Source organism: Salvelinus namaycush, chromosome 27 (genome assembly GCF_016432855.1).
Source record: "Salvelinus namaycush isolate Seneca chromosome 27, SaNama_1.0, whole genome shotgun sequence".
Lineage (NCBI taxonomy): Eukaryota > Metazoa > Chordata > Actinopteri > Salmoniformes > Salmonidae > Salvelinus > Salvelinus namaycush.
The window spans coordinates 28,702,390-28,726,561 of NC_052333.1; the positions used below are offsets into that span (position 1 = coordinate 28,702,390).

Genomic DNA, 24,172 nt, shown 5'->3' on the forward strand with positions numbered 1-24,172 from the left:
AGAACCGGTCGTTCGCGAACGACCCATCACTACCACTTTATACCCTTCAGTAGCTTCTGCTTTTCAAAACGTGATGTAGGATATTCGTCAACTTGTCTTTGCAGAGGACACGGGTCTGTAAACATTCTGTTTGGCAGAATATCCCAGGCGTGCTCTACGCTGGCGAAAATGGAGGGGTTTCTACAGAGATGTAGCGCTGCATTAAAGGTAGGCACACACACGAATACGTTTAACGTTACTATACATTGCATTTCATATTTTACAAATGTTTAATTTGCTCTGTTTAATGACTAGCCTTGTCCATCGCGTGCTCTCTGCTGTCTTTCACGCAATTAATTTACATATTCAAACTGTCTAAATTACTGTCACAGAGGCTGGTCACTTTTTTCCAAGACTTTGCTGCTTTTACTATTAAATTAGCTAGCCTATTACTATTATATTACTATTCTATTATTCATAATGTATGCATATCCTAACAACCTGTCAACTAAAATTGAGAGTTTATTGATTCATTCTCTCAAGTTACAACATAGCTGAATTGAAAGTCTAATTGCAGTATGGTTCAAGATTCAAAAAAATGTTTTTCCTGAAGATGATGAATCTTTTCTTGTAAAAGGTCTAACACAAAAACACAGAGCGCCATGACTCATAAGGAGGTGATGTGTGGATGAAGAGCTAGAATTGTCAGAGAGCAAGAGGAGGTAGAATACTGCACACTGAAACTTCAATAACAGTCATTGTCACATATTGCATCTTTGGTATGTTTTCAGCATGTTTTGCAAGGGGTTGTCACAGTAGAGTCAGATGACCAATGCCATGAGGGTTAATGATTTGTATGACATTTTAGTCGAGTGCAAAGAACCTGACATAGTGGGAAAAAGCCTCTTAAGCTATTCCCTTTTTATCCCACCCTGGCATCTCCTGCTCCCTGTATTGCCTGTGTGTACATTCAAGACTAAAGGTGCCATGCATGGTGGGTTCCCCTTGTTTATATAGGCTATGTGGGCACACGCACACCTCCCTCTTTCTCTAGCTGGAGTCTGGGCTAAAGCTCTCACTTCCAAATTCCTGTGGTCCAACAGCTTGACTGTTGTGCATGTGACATTAATAGTGATATTAGGTGACACCTCTGTCACTATGCCTGAATGGCAGACATCTCATCCCCCCTCCCTCCTTCCCCTGCAGCCTTGGTATGGAATGCCGCTGTCTTTGGCTGTCAGGCACAGCAAAGATTTAAAGAGAAGGTGTCTAATTTCAAGGGGTCGGCGATTACTCTTGAGGAGTCACCATTAACCTGCTTTACTTTCGTTTTTTCCCCTTCCGTCAGAGAACAGCTGTGGTGGGATATCATATGGCCGAGAGAGAATCAGAGAACACATTCGAGACATAGCGTGAGACTAATCAAAACATGTAATGGGCTGAATTGAATTCCCTTCTTAAAACCCTCTCCGTAAGACACTGTAGTATTTTACATTTTTTTATTTAACCTTTATTTCACTAGGCAAGTCAGTTAAAACAAATTCTTATTTACAGTGACAGCCTACACCAGCCAAACCCGGACGACGCTGGGCCAATTGTGAGCCGCCCTATGGGAGTCCCAATCACGGCCGGTTGTGATACAGCCTGGATGTAGGCCTAGTTGTAGTTTGTAGTGGGCTAGTTGTAGTTTGTAGTGGCCTAGTTGTAGTTTGTAGTGGCTTAGTTGTAGTTTGTAGTGGCCTAGTTGTAGTTTGTATTGGCCTAGTTGTAGTATGTAGTGGCTTAGTTGTAGTATGTAGTGGCCTAGTTGTAGTTTGTAGTGGCTTAGTTGTAGTTTGTATTGGCCTAGTTGTAGTTTGTATTGGCCTAGTTGTAGTTTGTATTGGCCTAGTTGTAGTATGTAGTGGCTTAGTTGTAGTTTGTATTGGCCTAGTTGTAGTTTGTAGTGGCTTAGTTGTAGTTTGTATTGGCCTAGTTGTAGTTTGTATTGGCCTAGTTGTAGTTTGTAGTGGCTTAGTTGTAGTTTGTAGTGGCCTAGTTGTAGTTTGTATTGGCCTAGTTGTAGTATGTAGTGGCTTAGTTGTAGTATGTAGTGGCCTAGTTGTAGTTTGTAGTGGCTTAGTTGTAGTTTGTATTGGCCTAGTTGTAGTTTGTATTGGCCTAGTTGTAGTTTGTATTGGCCTAGTTGTAGTATGTAGTGGCTTAGTTGTAGTATGTAGTGGCCTAGTTGTAGTTTGTAGTGGCCTTTTGATTCATTCACTTAAAAGTTATTCTTTCCCAGCATCCTCCCCCCTTCTCTAAGTATGAGTTCCCATTTTAAATGGGCTTAATCAAAGCTTCGTGGCATACTTCCTGGCTCTTGTCGTCTGTAAGATTTAATGTTTCTGCCCTCTAGTCAGATGCTTCTGTTTGGTCCACATCAACCACTTAGGCCAGATTATATCTGAATACTACCACACAGAAGGTCTCTGTGTTCTGATGGGCACTGGGCAGCCTTAGTTTAGCTACTGTCACTTCACATTATGGCCTCCTCACATGGCTGGAGACTAAGTGTTGATGTTTATGTCTGGGGTCGTCTCTGACTACTCTACCTGGGGAGCTTAACGCTTTGTATGCCTGTCCTGTCTCACGCCCACACACTCACGGGTTGAGGGGCCCTCAACATGCTCATCTTTTCCATAATCAAACACTTGAAGACAATTTAATGTTATTGGTTGCAGCAGTCTTTCTTTTCAGTGATGGGGCAAGGCTATCGGTATGTTCAATAGACCGAGACAGTAGATTAGAGGTCAACCGATTATGATTTTTCAATACCGATTATTGGAAGACCAAAAAAGCCGATGCCGATTAATCTGCCGATTTTTATATATATATTTGTAATAATGACAATTACAACAATATTGAATGAACAATGAACACTTTTATTTTAACTTAATATAATACATCAATAAAATCAATTTAGTCTCAAATAAATAATGAAACATGTTCAATTTGGTTTAAATAATGCAAAAACAAAGTGTAAAAAAGCTAACGTTTAAGTTCCTTGCTCAGAACATGAGAACGTATGAAAGCTGGTGGTTCCTTTTAACATGAGTCTTCAATATTCCCAGGTAAGAAGTTTTAGGTTGTAGTTATTATAGGACTATTTCTCTCTATACCATTTGTATTTCATATACCTTTGACTATTGGATGTTCTAATAGGTACTTTAGTATTGCCAGCCTAATCTCGGGAGTTGACAGGTTTGAAGTCATAAACAGCGCAATGCTTGAAGCATTGCGAAGAGCTGCTGGCAAACGCAGTAAAGTGCTGTTTGAATGAATGCTTACGAGCATGCTGCTGCCTACCACCGCTCAGTCAGACTGCTCTATCAAATCATAGACTTAATTATAATATAATAACACACAGAAATACAAGCCTTAGGTCATTAATATGATAAAATCCGGAAACTATCATTTCGAAAACAAAACGTTTATTCTTTCAGTGAAATACGGAACCGTTCCGTATTTTATCTAACGGGTGGCATCCATAAGTCTAAATATTGCTGTTACATTGCACAACCTTCAATGTTATGTCATAATTACGTAAAATTCTGGGAAATTAGTTTGCAACGAGCCAGGCGGCCCAAACTGTTGCATATACCCTGACTGCGTGCAATGAACGCATGAGAAGTGACACAATTTCCTTAGTTTAATATTGCCTGCTAACATGAATTTCTTTTAACTAAATATGCAGGTTTAAAAAATATATACTTCTGTGTATTGATTTTAAGAAAGGCATTGATGTTTATGGTTAGGTACATTCGTGCAACGATTGTGCTTTTTTCGCAAATGCGCTTTTGTTAAATCATCCCTTGTTTGGCGAAGTTGGCTGTCTTTGTTAGGAAGAAATAGTCTTCACACAGTTCGCAACGTGCCAGGCGGCCCAAACTGCTGCATATACCCTGACTCTGTTGCACAGAACGCAAGAGAAGTGACACAATTTCCCTAGTTAAAAGAAATTCATGTTAGTCGGCAATATTAATTAAATATGCAGGTTTAAAAATACATACTTTTGTATTGATTTTAAGAAAGGCGTTGATGTTTATGGTTAGGTACACATTGGTGCAACGACAGTGCTTTTTTCGCGAATGCGCTTGTTAAATCACCCGTTTGGCGAAGTAGGCTGTGATTCAATGATAAATTAACAGGCACCGCATCGATTATATGCAACGCAGGACAAGCTAGATAAACTAGTAATACCATCAACCATGTGTAGTTAACTAGTGATTATGTTAAGATTGATTGTTTTTTATAAGATACGTTTAATGATAGCTAGCACCTTACCTTGGCTCCTTGCATCCCACGCATAACAGGTAGTCAGCCTGCCACGCAGTCTCCTCGTGGAGTGCAATGTAATCGGCCATGATCGGTGTCCAAAAATGGCGATTACCGATTGTTATGAAAACTTGAAATCGGCCCTAATTAATCGGCCATTCCGATTAATCGGTCGACCTCTACAGTAGATATCTGTCAGATAGTTCCTTCCTTGACTGTGTATGCCATAATTCTGTTGTTGTGATTTAATTGATCTTTTATAAACAATACAAAACATACACATACAAACAACAACATCATACAAACATCAACTACATCACACCTGCCCAGACCCACTAGAACACACCCCCATCTCCAGCGCCTGTATCACTTTCCGCCACATGGCCTCAAATCACACTTTACATTTTTAGATAATATAGCATTTTACTTTTCCATTTCTTTAACGACAGACGATTGGTTGATTTGCAGTTTTTAAGTCTACGTTTTTTAAAAGATGATTGACGAGAAAATATCGTCCAACCCATTGGGTATCTCACTGCACCCTCATATGCCATGTCTTGAAATATGCAGACAGATTAAACAAAATGGTCTATTTAAGCAATAAGGCCTGAGAGGGTGTGGTGTATGGGCAATATACCACGGCTAAGGGCTGTTCTTAAGCCCTGCGGTGCCTTATTGCTATTATAAACTGGTTACCAACGTAATTAGAGCAGTAAAAATAAATGTTTTGTCATACCTGTGGTATACGGTCTGATATACCACAGCTGTCAGCCAATAAGCATTCAGGGCTCGAACCACCCTGTTTAGCATTTTGTTTATGCATGTTTTTTGTTTTGTCTATCTAAGGAATGTCAACCTGCCCAAGTTCCTAACCGTTACCTAAAGTTAAACCATACCCATTACCTAAAGTTAAACCATACCCATTACCTAAAGTTAAACCATACCCGTTACCTAAAGTTAAACCATACCCATTACCTAAAGTTAAACCATACCCATTACCTAAAGTTAAACCATACCCATTACCTAAAGTTAAACCATACCCGTTACCTAAAGTTAAACCATACCCATTACCTAAAGTTAAACCATACCCGTTACCTAAAGTTAAACCATACCCATTACCTAAAGTTAAACCATACCCATTACCTAAAGTTAAACCATACCCATTACCTAAAGTTAAACCATACCCATTACCTAAAGTTAAACCATACCCATTACCTAAAGTTAAACCATACCCGTTACCTAAAGTTAAACCATACCCATTACCTAAAGTTAAACCATACCCATTACCTAAAGTTAAACCATACCCATTACCTAAAGTTAAACCATACCCGTTACCTAAAGTTAAACCATACCCATTACCTAAAGTTAAACCATACCCATTACCTACCTAAAAAACACTATACCCAACAAAAGGGGAATCAAGGTGGAATTTATTTAGCTGAAAAGTTATACTGATGATGAGGATGAGAAAAGAAGCGTAGAATGAGGAAAACTAGGGGTTTGTCTCTCTTCCCTCTCTCCAAACAACTTGCTACTCCATCCACCAATTCCACGGTTCAGCCTTATCTCTCTGAGTCCCTGAGGCCTGTGCTAAGTGGATTGGAGAGAGAATGCCTCAGTGTGGTGCGGTTTTACATTAACCAGATGGAATGAGAGCTATGATGGGACTCTCAGAAAGGGGAACGGGTGAGAGTAGCCAGCGTGCCTTACTGCATATGATTTGTGTTTCAGTAGTAATGGAACACTATTGGCTCATCAATATCAACCCAATGAAGCCAGCAACCTGGCTCAAAGTGATCCCTGGCTTGAATGCTGCACTCAAATGCAGGCCTAAATGGATTGCTCTGTGAATGTGGTCGAATTCACATTAGCGTGGGATATGAGGATAACTGTTAGAAAACAGCACGGCCCTATTATGTAACAGTCATTGACATTTCTCAGCAATAGAGTGAGTTGAATATGAAGCCCGTTGCAAAACAGTTTGCATTTCCCATTAACACCGTTGTCTACACTTGATCTGCGAATGGCGCACAAAACAGGTGCACAAGGACATGCATGAAGATCAGAATCAGAGCATCCTGTCATAATCATGGTACTATCATAACATTCCTCCTCTACACTTCCGTATTTGTGTCAGGCCTACGTTTTCCCACCAACCAAGTTGTTCACCTCATATCTAACCCTTGTTTACATTTCTAGCCTCGTCTTTGAATGGATACTGCAGTACTGGATTACTATAGCTGTAGTAGACGTCGCCCTGATTCGTTCTGTTTACCATGGGGCTGTCGTGGATTCACGGTTGAAGAGCTCTGCACACACACACACACTCTGTTGTTAAATATAGCCTCCCTTGGCTCCTGTTTGCCTGCCCGGGTCTGTCCACTGCTACGCCTGATGGGAGGGAAGAGGGAGATAAGAGCACGCTGGGAAGAGGGAGATAAGAGGGAAGGGGAGGCTGGGCGGCCATGACGCCATGTTGTCGTACACTCACACTGGCTTCCCGTTAGTGTCGCCCACGGGGCACTTACATTGGGCACTTAACATGGGGCGAAATGGCTCTCTCTCCATCCAGTTGTCTACACACTAAGCTACAGCCCATACTGATGGGGAGAAAAAACTGTCTAGAAGGCAGACCTGGACATATTTCTTGATTTACCATTGAAGTCAATAGGATGCACATCAATTCTCAATATGTTGAGATCAACAGGGGAGATCCTACACTGGTTACACTGGTTCACAAAGTACAATGGTGGACCAATCGTATAGGTTGATTGTTAAATCTATGGTGGCCCTAAGGGACAAAGTAGTTGTTAGCATATAAATCCCTAAAAAATAGTTAGTGTTTGGACATCTTCTCCTGGTTTACAGATAAATGACAGGTTTCCAGCAGTTAGGTTCATAAACTAACTGAACTAGCTAATTAAAGTGTTCTCAATGTATAGCAGAGTGCTTCAGAAGAACTTAGCTAAAGCCAGACAGTTGATTTTGCTTTTTGTGTCCTGCCATACTGCCACACACACACTGGTAATTAGTGCTGTCACAGCTTTGCCATCATCACGTCACAGCAAGGCCGTCTCCCCGGTGTCAATAATAACATTGTTTCTTTCACAGATAAAGCGATACTAATCACACTCCTTATCACAGTCGGTCTACCAGTCGATGGCAAAATGATCTCGCTGAGTCCAATAAGGCTGTGTCATAGTTGTAGCTGCACATTCACTCATTGTTATTAAAGACGTCCCGTGGCAGTTTTTGAACATTTACTGTTGAAAAGCTAAAGGGTAAAGGAATAAGTTTTGAGCAAAATTATTTTTTTTTTTGACACAACAGCAAACTTCAAGGAGTAGGCCATTCAAAGAGTTGGTCTGATGGGAATCTGGATGTCATCGGCCCTCCTTCTTGAGGAACAATAGAGGAGCATGACTTGTGCTATGTCATGACTTATCTGGACCACCTATTGAGATGTGCCTATTGTTAAGTAAATCAGTTGTTAAATTAGGTGAAAAGTAGACTGGAGTGCCACTTTAAAGTAGGTGATGTTCTTTGATTATCATAGCCTAAGTAGATTAAAAGCAGCAGTCCAAAAATGATAGCATAGGCTAGATGCTAACTAACTACTGTGAGCCAGAATTAAATATAGGTCTACCATTTCAGTCTGTCAACATGGGATTTGTTTCACTAGGCTATTCTTGGCTATTCATTAACTGACTGCAGGCAGGTATCTTGCATTCTGGTGACTGTTTAGCCAATACCAATGCTTTTTACATTTTGACTAGTGTAGCCTTGGCTGTGTAAAAAAAAAACGGTTTAGAAATCTACAATGTATAAATCTGACAAGGAACTTTCCCACTTTCTTTACTTCCCCCTCTCTTTTCCTTCCTTCCTTCCTTCCTTCCTTCCTTCCTTCCTTCCTTCCTTCCTTCCTTCCTTCCTTCCTTCCTTCCTTCCTTCCTTCCTTCCTTCCTTCCTTCCTTCCTTCCTTCCTTCCTTCCTTCCTTCCTTCCTTCCTTCCTTCCTTCTCCCCTCCTTAGGGCAGTTCGGAGGGCAGCTCTGGGATCCACGTTGTCCTTGGCAACGAGGCCTGTGACCTCGACTCCATGGTGTCGTCCCTCGCCTTCGCCTACTTTCTGTCCAAAGTGAGTCAGCTAGCTTCTAGCCTGTGCCGCCTCTCATTAGTGAATCCCTCAACCCAGGTCGAAAATGAGTTACCATACCTGAAGTATCCGTTCCCCTTCTCATATGTTCAGGTTTTTTATATGGTAACAAGTAATTGACACTTTACTTCAGGGCTGCTGGAAGTGGGGTCCTAGTGCCCTTGACAAACTTGGCCCTCGCAAGAGGCTTCCAGAATGATCTTATGCAATTATAAGCCATGTATTTTTGGGGTGTCTCACTACTGAGATTTCATTTTGTTTCGGCACCCCTGCTTTACTTGAGTCATAAGGACTACATAACACTCATAATCATGACATAACGTCAGTTATCATAAGCTGACACCAGTTATGCCATGATTATGACAGTGTTATGTAGCCCTTATATAACAGGGGGGTTTAGTAAATTGTTACCCAAAAATACATTCACTACATGACCAAAAGTATGTGTGCTCGTCGAACATCTCATTCCAAAATCATGGATATTAATATGGAGTTGGTCCCCCCTTTGCTGCTATAACAGCCTCCACTTTTCTGGGAAGGCTTTCCACTAGATGTTGGAACATTGCTGCGGGGACTTTCTTCCATTCAGCCAAAAGAGCATTAGTGAAGTCAGGAACTGATGTTGGGCGATTAGGCCTGGCTCGTAGTCGGCGTTCCAATTCACCCCAAAGGTGTTCGATGGGGTTGAGGTCAGGGCTCTGTGCAGGCCAGTCAAGTTCTTCCACACCAATCTCGACAAACCATTTCTGTATGGACCTCACTTTGAGCACGTGGGCCTTCCCCAAACTGTTGCTACAAAGTTGGAAGCACAGAGTCGTCTAGAATGTCATTGTATGCTGTAGTGTTAAGATTTTCCTTCACTGGAACTAAGGGGCCTAGCCCGAACCAGGAAAAACAGCCCCAAACCATTATTCCTCCTCCACCAAACTTTACAGTTGACACTATGTATTAGGGCAGGTAGTGTTCTCCTGGCATCCGCCAAACCTAGATAAATCCTTAGGACTGCCAGATGGTGAAGCGTGATTTATCACTCCAGAGAACGTGTTTCCACTGCTCCAGAGTCCAATTGCTGCGAGCTTTACACCACTCCAGCCGACGTTTGGCATTGCCATGGTGGTCTTAGGCTTGTGAGTGGCTGCTCTGCCATGGAAACCCATTTCATGAAGCTCCCAACAAACAGTTCTTGTGCTGACGTTGCTTCCAGAGGCAGTTTGGAACTTGGTAGTGAGTGTTGTTGCTCTTAGACGTTTCACAATAAGAGCATTTACAGTTGACCGGGGCAGCTTTAGCAGGGCAGAAATTTTACGAACTGACTTGTTGGAAAGGTGGCATCCTATGACGGTGCCACGTTGAAAGTTACTGAGCTCTTCAGTAAGGCCATTTCACTGCAAATGTTTGTCTATGGAGATTGCAAGGCTGTGTGCCTGACTTTATACATCTGTTAGCCACGGATGTGGCTAAAATAGCCGAATCCACTAATTTGAAGGGATGTCCACATACTTTTGGTGATGTAGTGTACCTTCTGGAAATCTTCTGGTATGAAGACCCATAGACTCTATGTTGTGGTTGTTTGAAATCAAATTGGTAAATTAATACGTCCTGCTATGCACTAATTAATCTCCTCATTTAACTTGTTAATAGCGTTGAGAGAGCTGGGCCAAGTCCTGAAGCACCCCCGGCTCAGAATGAACTCTGTGAGTAACTCATTTCTAGGTCTGAGGTCCATAGCTTGACCAAGCGTAACCAAAATGCCCAGAATTCTCCAAAATAGGATCAGACAACCTTCAGAGTCACTCGGATCATACTCAAGCATAAAAGCAGTGTCTGTGCCCTGGCCACCAGCCACCGGTCTCTCCTTATCTTTCGTTACTGCATTGATCCATCTGCCCTCTCTAACCCCTGGCTATAGCTGCTCGCTAGCCTATACGCCCCCGCTACTCATGAAATATTCACACAGCCTCAGATACTCAAGATCCGCCAAAGGCCTGAGATGGTGGACAAAAACATTGCAGAGGAATCCCAGCGAACCTCAGCAGGAAGGTGTGTTGGTGTCAGATGTCTGTTTTAAACTGGTCTCCCTCTTCCATCCTCTCCTCCTCTCCTCCTTTTCCCTTCCTCTTCTTCCATCCCCTTTGTTCCCAGACGTCTGGCAGCTCGTGTAAGACTGTGGTGCCAGTGCTGAACATCCCGAGGGCCGAGTTCCCCCTGCGTTCAGACAACGTGTTCCTGCTGAAGGAGAGCGGGGTTCCACCAGAGGCTCTGGTGTTCCGTGACGAGGTGGACCTGGCAGGGCTCCATAGAGCCAAGAGGCTGGTGCTCTCCCTAGTGGACCACAACGTGCTTCCTAGGTCAGGGGTTGCAACATGACTCTTCTTTATTTTCTCACACTCTCTTTCTGACGTTCTCTCCCTTGCCATCTCTGCCTTTCTCTCACTCAGACTTTCTACCAATGATACCTACAGTATCAAGTAATATTGACAACACAGGACAACTTTGTGGGGAAGTGCCTGATATGTGGAGGTCCAGTTTCCCGGACCCAGATTAAGAAAACGTGTTACTTTTTACCCCTTTTTCTTCCCAATTTCATAACAGTTGTCTCATCGCTGCAACTCCCCTACAGACTCGGGAGAGGTGAAGGTTGAGAGCTGTGCGTCCTCTGAAACACGACCCTGCCAAGCCGCACTGCTTCTTGACACACTGCTCGCTTAACCCGGAAGCCAGCCGCACCAATGTGTCGGAGGAAACACCGTCCAGCTGGCGATCGAAGTTAGCTTGCAGGCACCCAGCTCGCCACAAGGAGTCGCTAGATCACAATGGGACAAGGATATCCCGGCCGGCCAAACCCTCCCCTAACCCGGACGACGCTGGGCCAATTGTGCGCTGTCTCATGGGTCTCCTGGTCACAGCCGGCTGTAACACAGCCTGGGATTGAACCCGAGTCTGTAGTGATGCCTCAAGCACTGTGATGCAGTGCCTTAGATGGCTGCGCCACTCGGGAGGCAGAAAACACACAGTTAAGGATACATGACACAATGTATTTCACAATATTCACTCAACTCCAACTTTTCCCCGTAGTCCCGACATTGACTTGGAGGAGGCAGTTGTGGAAGTCATTGATCACCACCACCTCGAGAGGACACCCTCCACTTCCTGTTCGGTCACCATGGAAACCGTGGGTTCCTGTGCCACCTTGGTGACGGAGTACATTCACCACAAGGCACCTGAAGTGTTAGACAGACAGGTGGCCCAATTATTATACGGTAAGGTTGCCACAGTAATAATTCTCTCACGTCCAGCATTCTCTATAACACGTGCCAAACTCCAGTACTTGAGGGTCACAGTGTCTCCGGGTCTTTAAACAATGCATACCTCAGAACTAGGCAGTGGGAAAATGGCAGGAGGAATTTTTACTGAAATCAACAATTCTCTTTTAGTTGCGCTTGTTTGTCAATGCCTGCGGTAACAATTGGCTCAGTTCACCTATACTTGGCAGTGTGCCCACATAGGGGCCATCGTGCTGGATTGTGTCAACATGGCACCAGAGGCGGGCAAGGTCACACCCAAGGACAGCCATCTGGCCTGCCTACTGGAGTCGCGCTTCCCCGACCTGCCACCCAGGGGCGCCCTCTTCCAGTCCCTACAGAGCGCCAAGTTTGACATCTCAGGTAATAAAGCAAAACCCGCCATGGGAAAAGTGTTGACAGGTGGACAAAATGACACTGCCTTGTCACTTGACATTCAGGGACACAGGATGTCATGACAATATGACATTATTATGCCAGTATTATGACACTGTTAGGACATACCATTCAAATAAAGTGTTACCCGTATTTTAAAGAGTGTTGTAGAGTAAATGTGAGATTTTACACGACGTCAAAAGAATGTTGTGGAGTGTTCATCTAGAAGTAAACAAACTAATATGTCAAACCCTTTAGGTAGGAACCTCTGCTCTCTTGACCCAATGACTGGACAAAGCCATCGATCACGTGACACCATTCATTCCTATGTGCAGACTCAATAGCGCATTCAAGCCAAATGAAGTCGGTTAAGATGGCGTCTAATGGAGACATAACATGCGCAGTTAGAGCTACTCCAAGAAGTGACATTGCAGGCTAGCTCAGTATTGCCCCCTCTCATTGATTAACTCAAGCTGAAGGCCGACCGGGGTACCGCGATATTGGTACCATGATTGTCTTCTAAGTAATGTTTTCTTTACACAAAGATTGACCATGACGATTGCCATTTTTCAATTCACTTTAATGGGGGATCCTGTTTTCTCCTAACAATGCCTGCAGTCTGCGGTCGGCCTTGGACTTCCAGGGCTTCAATGAAAGGGGACAGTCATTCTCCCTTGTGTCGACCACATTCCAGGTTTATCTTACTATGTGTTATGTTATACTGGTACTGGGTAATGTTCATGATGACGTTGACCTTAACAAGAGACCCAGGACCAGTGGAAACAAAATAGCCCCATAACATCAAAGATCCACCACCATATTTTAAAGTAGGTATTGGGTTCTTTTTTGCTTATGCATCCTTATTTCGACGCCATTACAAACATTGTGTCAGAGATAAAAATCCAATACTTGACTGTATTTGACCACATTACACCCTGCGTTGTGGTAATTTACCATAGAAATAGAGTGTTGTTGTTTATCACTTATACAATCAAATCAAACTTTATTTGTCACATGCGCCGAATACAACAAGTGTAGACCTTACTGTGAAATGCTTACTTACAAGCCCTATACCAACAATGCAGTTCAAGAAGAGTTAAGAAAATATTTAACAAATAAACGAAAGTTTAAAAAATAATAATAACAAGTAACACAATAAGAATAACGAGGCTATATACAGGGGGTACCGGTACTGAGTCAATGTGCAGGGGGTGCAGGTTAGTCGAGGTTGTTGATAATTTTACAACCAGCTGAAGTCTGCTCCTAGTGACAGTCTGACATACCGCCTGGCTCTGTGTGCGTGTCTGGTTAACTTCTACCATGGAGGGGTCAGGGCTGTTTGCCTTCAGAAAGTATTCACACCCCTGAACTTTTTTTCCACATTTTGTTGTGTTACAGCCAGAATTTAAAATGTATTACATTTAGATTGAGAGTTTGTCACTGGCCTACACGCAATACCCCATAATGTCAAAGTGGAATTATGTTTTTTTGATATTTGTACTAATTCATTAAAAATGAAAAGCTGAAATGTCTTAAGTCAATAAGTATTCAAACTAGGTTATGGTAAGCCTAAATATGTTCAGTAGTACACATTTGCTTAACAAGTCACATAATTTGTATGACCTCACTCTGTGTGCAATAATAGTGTTTAACATGATTTTTTAATAACTACCTCAAAAGTATCTGTAAGGTCCCTCAGTCTAGCAGGGAATTTCAAACACAGATTCATTCAAAAAGACCAGTGAGGGTTTCCAATGCCTCGCAAAGAAGGGCACCTATTGGTAGATTGGTTAAAAAAAAGCATACATTGAATATCCCTTTGAGCATGGTGCAGTTATTAATTACACTTTGGATGGTGTATCAATACACCCAGTCACTACAAAGATACAAGTGTCCTTCCTCACTCAGTTGCCGGAGAGGAAGGAAACCGCTCAGGTGAAACCGCTCAATGGTGACTAAAACAGTTACAGAGTTGAATGGCGGTGATAGGAGAACTGAGAATGGATCAACAACATTGTAGTTACTCCACAATACTAACCTAATTGACAGAGTGAAAAGAAGGAAGCCTGTACAGAATATTCCAAAATATGCATCCTGTTTGCAATAGGCACTAAAGTAATTCTGCAAAGAAATGTGGCAAAGCAATTCACTTTTTGTACTGAATACAAAGTGTTATGTTTGGGGCAAATCCATTACAACACATTACTGAGTACCTCTCTCCGTATTTTCAAGCATAGTGGTAGCTAAATCATGTTATGGGTACGCTTGTAATCGTTAATGACTGGGGGAGTTTTCAGGATAAAAAAGAAAATGGAATGGAGCTAAGCACAGGCAAAATCCTAGAGGAAAACCTGCTTCAGTCTGCTTTGTCAATCTATGTCAAGACCTGAAAATGGTTGTCTAGAAATGATCAACAACCAATTTGACGGAGCTTGAAGAATTTTTCAAAGAATAAATGTGTAAATAAGAGTATTTATGTACAGTCGTGGCCAAAAGTTTTGAGAATGACACAAATATTAATTTCCACAAAGTTTGCTGCTTCAGTGTCTTTAGATATTTTTGTCAGATGTTACTATTGAATACTGAAGTATAATTACAAGCATTTCATGAGTGTCAAAGGCTTTTATTGACAATTACATGAAGTTGATGCAAAAGGTCAATATTTGCAGTGTTGACCCTTCTTTTTCAAGACCTCTGCAATCCGCCCTGGCATGCTGTCAATTAACTTCTGGGCCACATGCTGACTGATGGCAGCCCATTCTTGCATAATCAATGCTTGGAGTTTGTCAGAATTTGTGGATTTTTGTTTGTCCACCCGCCTCTTGAAGGATTGACTACAAGTTCTCAATGGGATTAAGGTCTGGAAAGTTTCCTGGCCATGGACCCAAAATATCGATGTTTTGTTCCCCGAGCCACTTAGTTATCACTTTTGCCTTATGGCAAGGTGCTCCATCATGTTGGAAAAGGCATTGTTTGTCACCAAACTGTTCCTGGATGGTTGGGAGAAGTTTCTCTCGGAGGATGTGTTGGTACCATTCTTTATTCATGGCTGTGTTTATAGGCAAACTTGTGAGTGAGCCCACTCCCTTGGCTGAGAAGCAACCCCACACATGAATGGTCTCAGGATGCTTTACTGTTAGCGTGACACAGGACTGATGGTAGCGCTCACCTTGTCTTCTCCGGACAAGCTTTTTTCCCGGATGCCCCAAACAATCGGAAAGGGCAGAGAAAAGGACTTTACCCCAGTCCTCAGCAGTCCAATCCCTGTACCTTTTGCAGAATATCAGTCTGTCCCTGTTGTTTTTCCTGGAGAGAAGTGGCTTCTTTGCAGCCCTTTTTGACACCAGGCCATCCTCCAAAAGTCTTCGCCTCACTGTGCGTGCAGATGCACTCACACCTGCCTGCTGCCATTCCTGAGCAAGCTCTGTACTGGTGGTGCCCCGATCCCGCAGCTGAATCAACTTTAGGAGACGGTCCTGGCGCTTGCTGGACTTTCTTGGGCACCCTGAAGCCTTCTTCACAACAATTGAACCGCTCTCCTCGAAGTTCTTGATGATCCGATAAATGGTTGATTTAGGTGCAATCTTACTGGCAGCAATATCCTTGCCTGTGAAGCCCATTTTGTGCAAAGCAATGATGACGGCACGTGTTTCCTTGCAGGTAACCATGGTTTACAAAGGAAGAACAATGATTCCAAGCACCACCCTCCTTTTGAAGCTTCCAGTCTGTTAATCGAACTCAATCAGCATGACAGAGTGATCTCCAGCCTTGTCCTCGTCAACACTCACACCTGTGTTAACGAGAGAATCACTGACATGATGTCAGCTGGTCCTTTTGTGGCAGGGCTGAAATGCAGTGGAAATGTTTTTGGGGGATTCAGTTCATTTGCATGGCAAAGAGGGACTTTGCAATTAATTGCAATTAATCTGATCACTCTTCATAACATTCTGGAGTATATGCAAATTGCCATCATACAAACTGAGGCAGCAGACTTTGTGAAAATGTATATTTGTGTCATTCTCAAAACTTTTGGCCACGACTGTATTTCATTTTCAGTGAATTTGCAAAAATTTCTAAAAACATGTTTTGCCTTTTTCATTGTGATGGGGTATTGTGTGTAGATGGGTGAGAGAAAAAACAAATATTTAATCAATTTTGAATTCTGTCAGCAAGACAACAAAATGTGGAATAAGTCAAGGGGCATGAATCCTTTGTGAACACACTGTATATGTAGTGCCCTGTGTTTTGGTTAATCATGTCACATGACCTACATTTTTAAAAATTTGATTTAAAGGCTTCAAATAAAGGTTAAAAACCAGGTCATGTGACATGATTTAACCAAAACACAGGGACCTACATACAGTATATGATCTGCTGTAGTGTCATTACCCAATTACATGCTGCCATTGTAATACTGCGTGTCCCATTGGTTTGTGTTACAGGTCTTTCTACAGAGCAGATCCTGCTGAAGGACATGAAGGCTGTCTCCAGAGGCGACCTGAGACTGGCAGTCAGCGCTGTGTACATGACACTAGATGTACGTACTGTCTAGCCATGCCGATACTTGAATTAATCCACTCTGCCACCACCTTGCTTTAAACTGAGACTCAGCGATATTAGGTCACCACAAGAGCAGTGCAGCCAGAGAGTGTGAGGCAAGAGGTTGCACTCGTCAGCACCAACACATACACTGTTAAACATCTGCACAGGAGTTTGCATCTCTCTAATGCAGTGTGATAGCTGCGTGACAACAAATGCTGACGATTGCAGCCTCTTGCTTCGCACAGTCTTTGTTTATGTCGGAAGTTGCCCTGCTCCTCATGGTAAATGAATATGTCTGAGTCTACCTTTAACATCACCCTCTCAGCATCATACTGTGTGTGTGTGTGTGTGTGTGTGTGTGTGTGTGTGTGTGTGTGTGTGTGTGTGTGTGTGTGTGTGTGTGTGTGTGTGTGTGTGTGTGTGTGTGTGTGTGTGTGTGTGTGTGTGTGTGTGTGTGTGTGAACCTTTACTCTTCTCCGTTAACAGCGATGCGTTAAAATGGCCGACTTTTCCTTTGAATAACCAACTCTTTAACGAATTTGGGTTTGCAGATGATTCACCAAGTCATATTTCCTACTCCTTGGGAGAATTCTATTCCACTATTAGAATCTTTCCTCTTCAGTCATACTCTTCAGTCACTCTACAATGTTACCAATTTAGCTATCAGACTCGCTTTTAATCCTGGGAGATGATCTTTTTTCATATTCTTCATTCTGACAATGGAGCCTCTGCCTCGGGGAGGTGCAACTATATGCAGTGACAGACATCTAGGAGCGAAAGTGACAGCTATATGCAACTAATGGCTCAGAGCGTATATTTTACCGTCTGATTAGCATAAACAAATGAGATCAGTAGCTACAGTTTTGCTTCAGACCAGGCTAAACAATAGTGACAGGAGTCATGTCTGTTAGTTAAGAATACTCCCTGATATTTGGGTGGTAGTCATTGCTTACAGAAGATGAGGAGTTGAAAGTGGGAGTCTACTGTAGTTAATACAGATAGTTGACTCCTGGTGAATGCACATCAAATAAGTAACTCTGTTTAACTGCAGTGCAGTTCCTCCGTCCCAGTGTAAATGTATTATTTTTACAAATACCTTCTATTAGAGCTGGCACAGTTATTGTGTAATTGTGTAACAATTATGGATAACAATTATGGATATGGATAATAACTGTGAACTAACAAAAATAAGCGTAATAATCGTCTCAATGCATTCATTTTAAGAGAAGGGATTCTACTTTATATTTCATTTAGATATAGTTTACCCAATATACATTTTTTTTTACATGAAATGGGTAAAGTTGGTAATAATTTTACGAGCAGAAAGGCACAGTCGGGAGCGGTGGTGTAAAGTACTTAAGTGAAAATACTTTAAAGTACACCTTAAGTAGTTTTATGAGGTATCTGTACTTTACTTGACTATTTATATTTTTGAAAACTTTTACTTTTACTTCACTACATTCCTCAAGAAAATAATGTACTTTTTACTCCATACATATTCCCTGACACCCAAAAGTACTCTTAACATTTTGAATGCTTAGCAGGACAGGAAAATTGTCTAATTCACACACTTATTAAGAGAACATCGCCGGTCATCCCTACTGTCTCTGATCTGGAAGACACACTAAACACATGCTTCATCTGTAAATGATGTCTGAGTGTTGGAGTGTGCCCCTGGCTATCTGTAAATGATGTCTGAGTGTTGGAGTGTGTCCCTGGCTATCTGTAAATGATGTCTGAGTGTTGGACTGTGCCCCTGGCTATCTGTAAATGATGTCTGAGTGTTGGAGTGTGTCCCTGGCTATCTGTAAATGATGTCTGAGTGTTGGAGTGTGCCCCTGGCTATTTGTTAATGATGTCTGAGTGTTGGAGTGTGCCCCTGGCTATTTGTTAATGATGTCTGAGTGTTGGAGTGTGCCCCTGGCTATTTGTTAATGATGTCTGAGTGTTGGAGTGTGCCCCTGGCTATTTGTTAATGATGTCTGAGTGTTGGAGTGTGCCCCTGGCTATTTGTTAATGATGTCTGAGTGTTGGAGTGTGCCCCTGGCTATTTGTTAATGATGTCTGAGTGTTGGAGTGTGCTCCTGGCTATTTGTTAATGATGTCTGAGTGTTGAAGTGTGCCCCTGGCTATTTGTTAATGATGTCTGAGTGTTGGAGTGTGCCCCTGGCTATTTGTTAATGATGTCTGAGTGTTGGAGTGTGCCCCTGGCTATTTGTTAATGATGTCTGAGTGTTGGAGTGTGCCCCTGGCTATTTGTTAATGATGTCTGAGTGTTGGAGTGTGCCCCTGGCTATTTGTTAATGATGTCTGAGTGTTGGAGTGTGCCCCTGGCTATTTGTTAATGATGTCTGAGTGTTGGAGTGTGCCCCTGGCTATTTGTTAATGATGTCTGAGTGTTGGAGTGTGCCCCTGGCTATTTGTTAATGATGTCTGAGTGTTGGAGTGGCTATTTGTTAATGATGTCTGAGTGTTGGAGTGTGCCCCTGGCTATTTGTTAATGATGTCTGAGTGTTGGAGTGTGCCCCTGGCTATTTGTTAATGATGTCTGAGTGTTGCAGCGTGCTCCTGGCTATCCGGAAATTAAAGAAAACAAGAAAATGGTGCTGTCTGGTTTGCTTAATATAAGGAATTTGAAATTATTTATATTTTTACTTTTGATACTTAAGTATATTTTATCAATTATATTTACTTTTGATACATTTATATATTTAAAACCAAATACTTTTCTACTTTTCTCAAGTAGTATTTTACTGGTTAAGGTATCTTTACTTTTACTCAAGTATGACAATTGGGTACTTTTGCCACCACTGGTCAGGAGGAGAAACTTAACTTATGAACGTTCCAAGCGGTCAAAACCATTCGTTTTTAAGACAGGGGTGTCACCAAAGCTATGTTGTATTCATTAGGTATGTCGTAGCTCATTTTCAAAGATGCATTACAAGCTCCAAATATTTTTTTACAAAAATGACAATTATGACAATAACCGTGGCTATTTGCATGACAATTAAACATGACCCAAAATGCCATAACCGATCTGGGTTCAAAACTATTTGAAGTCATTTATACTGTATCTGTACTTGATTGAGCTTGCCTTTTAGAATGGAACCAAGCAAACGCTCAAAATATTTGAAAGACTTTGAATAGTATTTGAACCCATGCCTGTGTTCTATATGGTATAGTTTTGTTGTTTACTGTTACTTTGAATAGTATTTAAACCCATGCCTGTGTTCTATATGGTATAGTTTTGTTGTTTACTGTTACTTTGAATAGTATTTGAACCCATGCCTGTGTTCTATATGGTATAGTTTTGTTGTTTACTGTTGTACGTCATCCCATGCGTTCAACAGATGTTCCTACAGCGGAAGAGCCTACAACGGGAGCTTTGTGAGTTCTGTCACAAACATCGTTTTGGTGCGGTGGTCGCCATGACAATCTCTTTCAATGAACGCAGCGAGCCTCATCGGCAGCTGGCGGTCTACAGCTCCAGCACCCTCTATAGGGAGGAGGTATGAACTGCACTTCCATGCCAACTTATATTGACCCCTAGACCCCTATGATGTGAGATGATTGTATATTTATAGGGTTAGTAATATAATATTATGGATTTGATGGGGTAGGTTTTATAATAGGTAATAGTTCCACCTAGCCCTCTAATAGACTTGGCAGAATTTACCAATTTTGTGCGGCACATTTCTGTTCCTGACATTGAAAAGTATTTTATATGAGTTCAGTGTACTGTAAAGTGCCCATTTGAATATTGGTGTGAATCTTTCCTCCCTGCTGCTTAAATATACATAAAAAATTGGTCTACTTTGTGTGCCAACCTACTTTCCTACCTTGTTAGTTTAATTTTGGCCTTCAGAAACTATTCCTTGGTGTGAAAATAAATAGTATTATTATGTGATATTAAGCATGTCTGTAAGTGAGATAAATCAAAGTATTCAATGCTGCCTGTTGCTATTATTTATTAGTGTGTTTATCCTCTCAGGCATGACAATTTGAGAATATTAGTCAATGTTTAAACGGCAACTATGAAATAGCAATACACTTTTAAGTGTGTTTCACATTCTGCTGTAGGTGAGCCAAGCATTAGAAAAGGCCCGGAACCCCTCTCTGTGCATCTCTCCAATGAGCAGCCCCTTCAACGACATCAGGTCCTATCTCCAAGGCAACGCGCTGGCCTCCCGCAAGAAAGTGCTACCTATCCTCAAGGACTTCCTGAAGGAGTGGGACAAGAAGCAAGTGCATTGTGGGGAGGCGGAGGACTTTGAGGAGCTGGACAACCACTTTGACCCCACGGGGTCGCCTGGTATCGATGGAGATGCCCGTCGCCACTGCTTTTCGGCCTCTCGGCACCACCGCCGCCGCCTGTTGGGTCCCGAGGACTCTGGGACGGAGGAGGACTTCCAGGTGCCGGCCACACCCATGAACAGCCTGGTGGAGGGCTGTCCACTGGACGCTGGCCTGCCCCAGATCAGCGTGGAAGCTATTTTGGAGAAGTTCAGCTGCATGGTAGGGGAAGCAGGGGAAAATAAAGATGTCAGCTGGCCAGGTGATCAATAACCTTCTATTGATGCCTTTAAATCCTAGTGCCCCTGGTTCTCTGTCCGCGTGCACTGCAACCCAACCAAAAGACTATAAGGAGTGTTCAAACTCAGAAGCATATCAATCAATTGTATGTTTCATAAGGGACATCTCATAGCGAATTATAATGACAATCCAAGGGGCCATGTACAGTAACTCACTCACTGGTGAAGACTCCAGACAACAATGAAGGTTCAATAGTGTTTTCTCTCTTATCCCATCTGAGTACATGGGACTGCCTCATTGGTTAGTGCCATCTCCAAGTGTAGGGGGAGTAGATTGGACATTTGGAGAATACATGATGGACTAATGTAATGAATCTTTGAAGGGCCTATTTCAATGTCACAGGCATTTGAGTGAAGCTTTATTTTGAGGAGAATATTGCCCCTGGAGAAGGACTTTATCAATTTTTGCAGCATGTGTTTCAGTAGTCCTGGTCCTTGAAAACTGCAGAGTTTGCTGTTTTTTTAGTGCAACTTATCTATGTACAGCTTCAGTAGTGCGTTATTGAGCTGATGATTGAGCACGTGAAATCTCCTGGCATGTGTGTGCGAGCGCGTGTGTCTGTGTGTGTGTGTCTGGAGTTCTTGGTTAGCGTGATGTCGTGATGACATTATGATCAGGTTTGTTTCAGTCCATAGTTCTCCTCATTGTCGGAATCCATCTGGAAAAGAAAGAAGGGAAGAACACACACACTCCCCACAAAGAGAGAGAGGTGGAGAGATACATACCAGATGTCAGATGCAACTCTGCTGTTCATTCAATGCGTTTGAACTGCCTGCCCCCAGTCAGATCTCTAAAATTGCAGGTTTCCTTTTTATTTTTCCCATCATGAATCTTGTTCTGGAGGCAGCTCTGCAGAGTGGTCACTAGCTGGCACAGCCACAAAGTCATACAATCTGATTTCAAACCTAACCCTAACCTTAACCCTAATCACACTGCTAACCCTAATGCATAAACCTAAACTTAAATTAAGACCAAAACCCTTTTTGTTTTCATGAATTTGTACAATATAGACATTTTTTGAGTGTGAGGCTGGTCCATCTACCGGAAATCGCATAGTTTTGCCTCAAGGACAAGACTCATCCCAATAAACGTTTATCTGTGCTAAATATTCTCTCTCTCTCTCGCTCGCAGGTTTTTCTGAGATTTAGATCACAAAGCTACTTCAGCTGCCCAAATATACACAAATCTTACGTGGAACTTATCGTCTAGTTTATCGTCCAGACTTATTCAGGGAATTACCATTGATTATGTCGTCCTAATGACATCATAACATTTTGACAACAAATTAATTGATGCAGAGGTTGACTTCATGCATACAATTTTGCGCTGAATTTTGTTCAGCATGTTATTCCTGCATTACAAAAAACGGTGATACATTTCTATTAATACCCCCCTTTGTATTTTTGAGTTACCAGACATTTGCCTGTTCCCAGATCTATTTGTGCTCTTGCCAACTCCTATCATCAGAGTTGACTATACAGCATCAACAGATCTGGGCTAGTGATGAATTGCTCTGATGATGGTATCTGATCTGGAATCTGTGTCGCATACCCCAGGGAGCCTTGTGGCGGTTCATTTGAGGAAACATTACTGCATTAGTGCAGATGTCTGCTTCATTAGCTGTCTGTAGTTGGGCCTGAGGAGTAGGTTTGAACTTACTGTACCACAGAGATGTGCATACACCCCTAGGAAAACCCACATACAGATGAATGCATAGACACAAACACATTAGACAGTGGCCCGATTCCATTTCAGTCACTAGTCTCTTCCTTGAGGTCTACCATTTCAGTGTTCGCAGATCACAAGGATTCGATAGGTAAGTGATAAGATGATGGCTCCACCTCGTTCGATAGGGTATGTGAAGGTTCTACCATACACTCACCTATCCAGTCCTTTTGCATCGTGGAACTTCAAACTCTGAGAATAAGGGAGGGCGGCACGGACTAAAATGGAATCCTGCTAGTCTTGCTGGAACTTCGGGCTTTGTTAGAATTCCCAGATTTTATTTAATATATCTTTAACAACAGAAAACATCTAAGAATGTTGACTAGCCCAGTGCTGAACCATTTAATGAAGATATTAAATGAAGATAGTATAGTTGATCATACCACTTGATTATATAAATCAACCATGCAGTTTCATTGATTTATTCTCTACATCACAGCGAGAAGTAGTTTATAGTAAAATAATATGTTGTGTCTAGGCTAGCATGGTATTGATAGTGAGTTTGTTATTAAACATACTCTGAAAGATTATTATATTGAGCCTCAGGTATTAAGGATTTGGCAATGCTTGGCTTGTAGTTGTGTTTTTTTTTTGCCAGCTAAATCTGCATGAGCCAAAAAAAATCCATTGTGCTAATTGTTTTGTTCTTCTTCTTTATCTCCAAATATACTTTTTGTTGAATGGTTTCATGGGAAATGTAGCTTATGTGGTGGACAGTGTAATTGCTCAGTGACTCTGCAGTTTAATTTGAACACTAAAACGAGTTTGTTTTTTTCATACCATTTGTCATGATTACATGTTTTAGTAAACACTCTTGTCACTGTGGTGTTCTAATCTCTCTAATTAACGTTTGAAATGTTAGCTTGCTGGACTTGTTTAGCTTCTAAATAGGTTGAATGACATCAAGTCATTCACAATGTTGTTTCTTTAACCCAAACTGGTTCCCTTTTTCAGTTTCTCATGGCTTTAATCCAAAACATGCCCCCCCCCTCAACCCCTCTACATGCAGTTCCTTTCAGCAAGGCTAGTTTTGTGAATTTTATGCAGGACAATCGGGATTCAACTTCCCTTTTATTCAAGTACGCAATATGAAAAGTGTTTGCTGTGCGGTTCCTGAATGCGAAATCACGTGTATGACGAGATTATAAGAGAAAATGTTCAAATATGCACTTCTATTAAAAAAATTGA

General features: G+C 42.0%; 1 protein-coding gene across 2 annotated transcripts; it reads left to right on the forward strand.

Annotated features, from left to right (window-relative positions):
• Positions 1-24,172, forward strand: LOC120022645 (exopolyphosphatase PRUNE1-like). Of its 2 annotated transcripts, XM_038966624.1 has the most exons (8): positions 1-207; positions 8,325-8,429; positions 10,590-10,795; positions 11,523-11,707; positions 11,954-12,112; positions 16,567-16,661; positions 20,017-20,175; positions 20,747-24,172. In XM_038966624.1, the coding sequence occupies exons 1-8, from the start codon at positions 169-171 to the stop codon at positions 21,230-21,232; spliced, it is 1,434 nt and encodes a 477-aa protein (XP_038822552.1). In that variant the 5' UTR covers positions 1-168; the 3' UTR covers positions 21,233-24,172. The 2 variants fall into 2 exon arrangements, with proteins under 2 accessions (XP_038822552.1, XP_038822553.1); XM_038966625.1 differs by lacking the exon at positions 8,325-8,429.

Excerpts from the sequence above, each read along its gene's own strand:
- LOC120022645 (XM_038966624.1), top strand. The coding sequence starts at position 169 with ATGGAGGGGTTTCTACAGAGATGTAGCGCTGCATTAAAG. Across the intron at positions 8,430-10,589 it reads TCGCCTACTTTCTGTCCAAA|ACGTCTGGCAGCTCGTGTAA; the intron begins GTGAGTCAGCTA and ends CTTTGTTCCCAG. Across the intron at positions 10,796-11,522 it reads GACCACAACGTGCTTCCTAG|TCCCGACATTGACTTGGAGG; the intron begins GTCAGGGGTTGC and ends TTTTCCCCGTAG.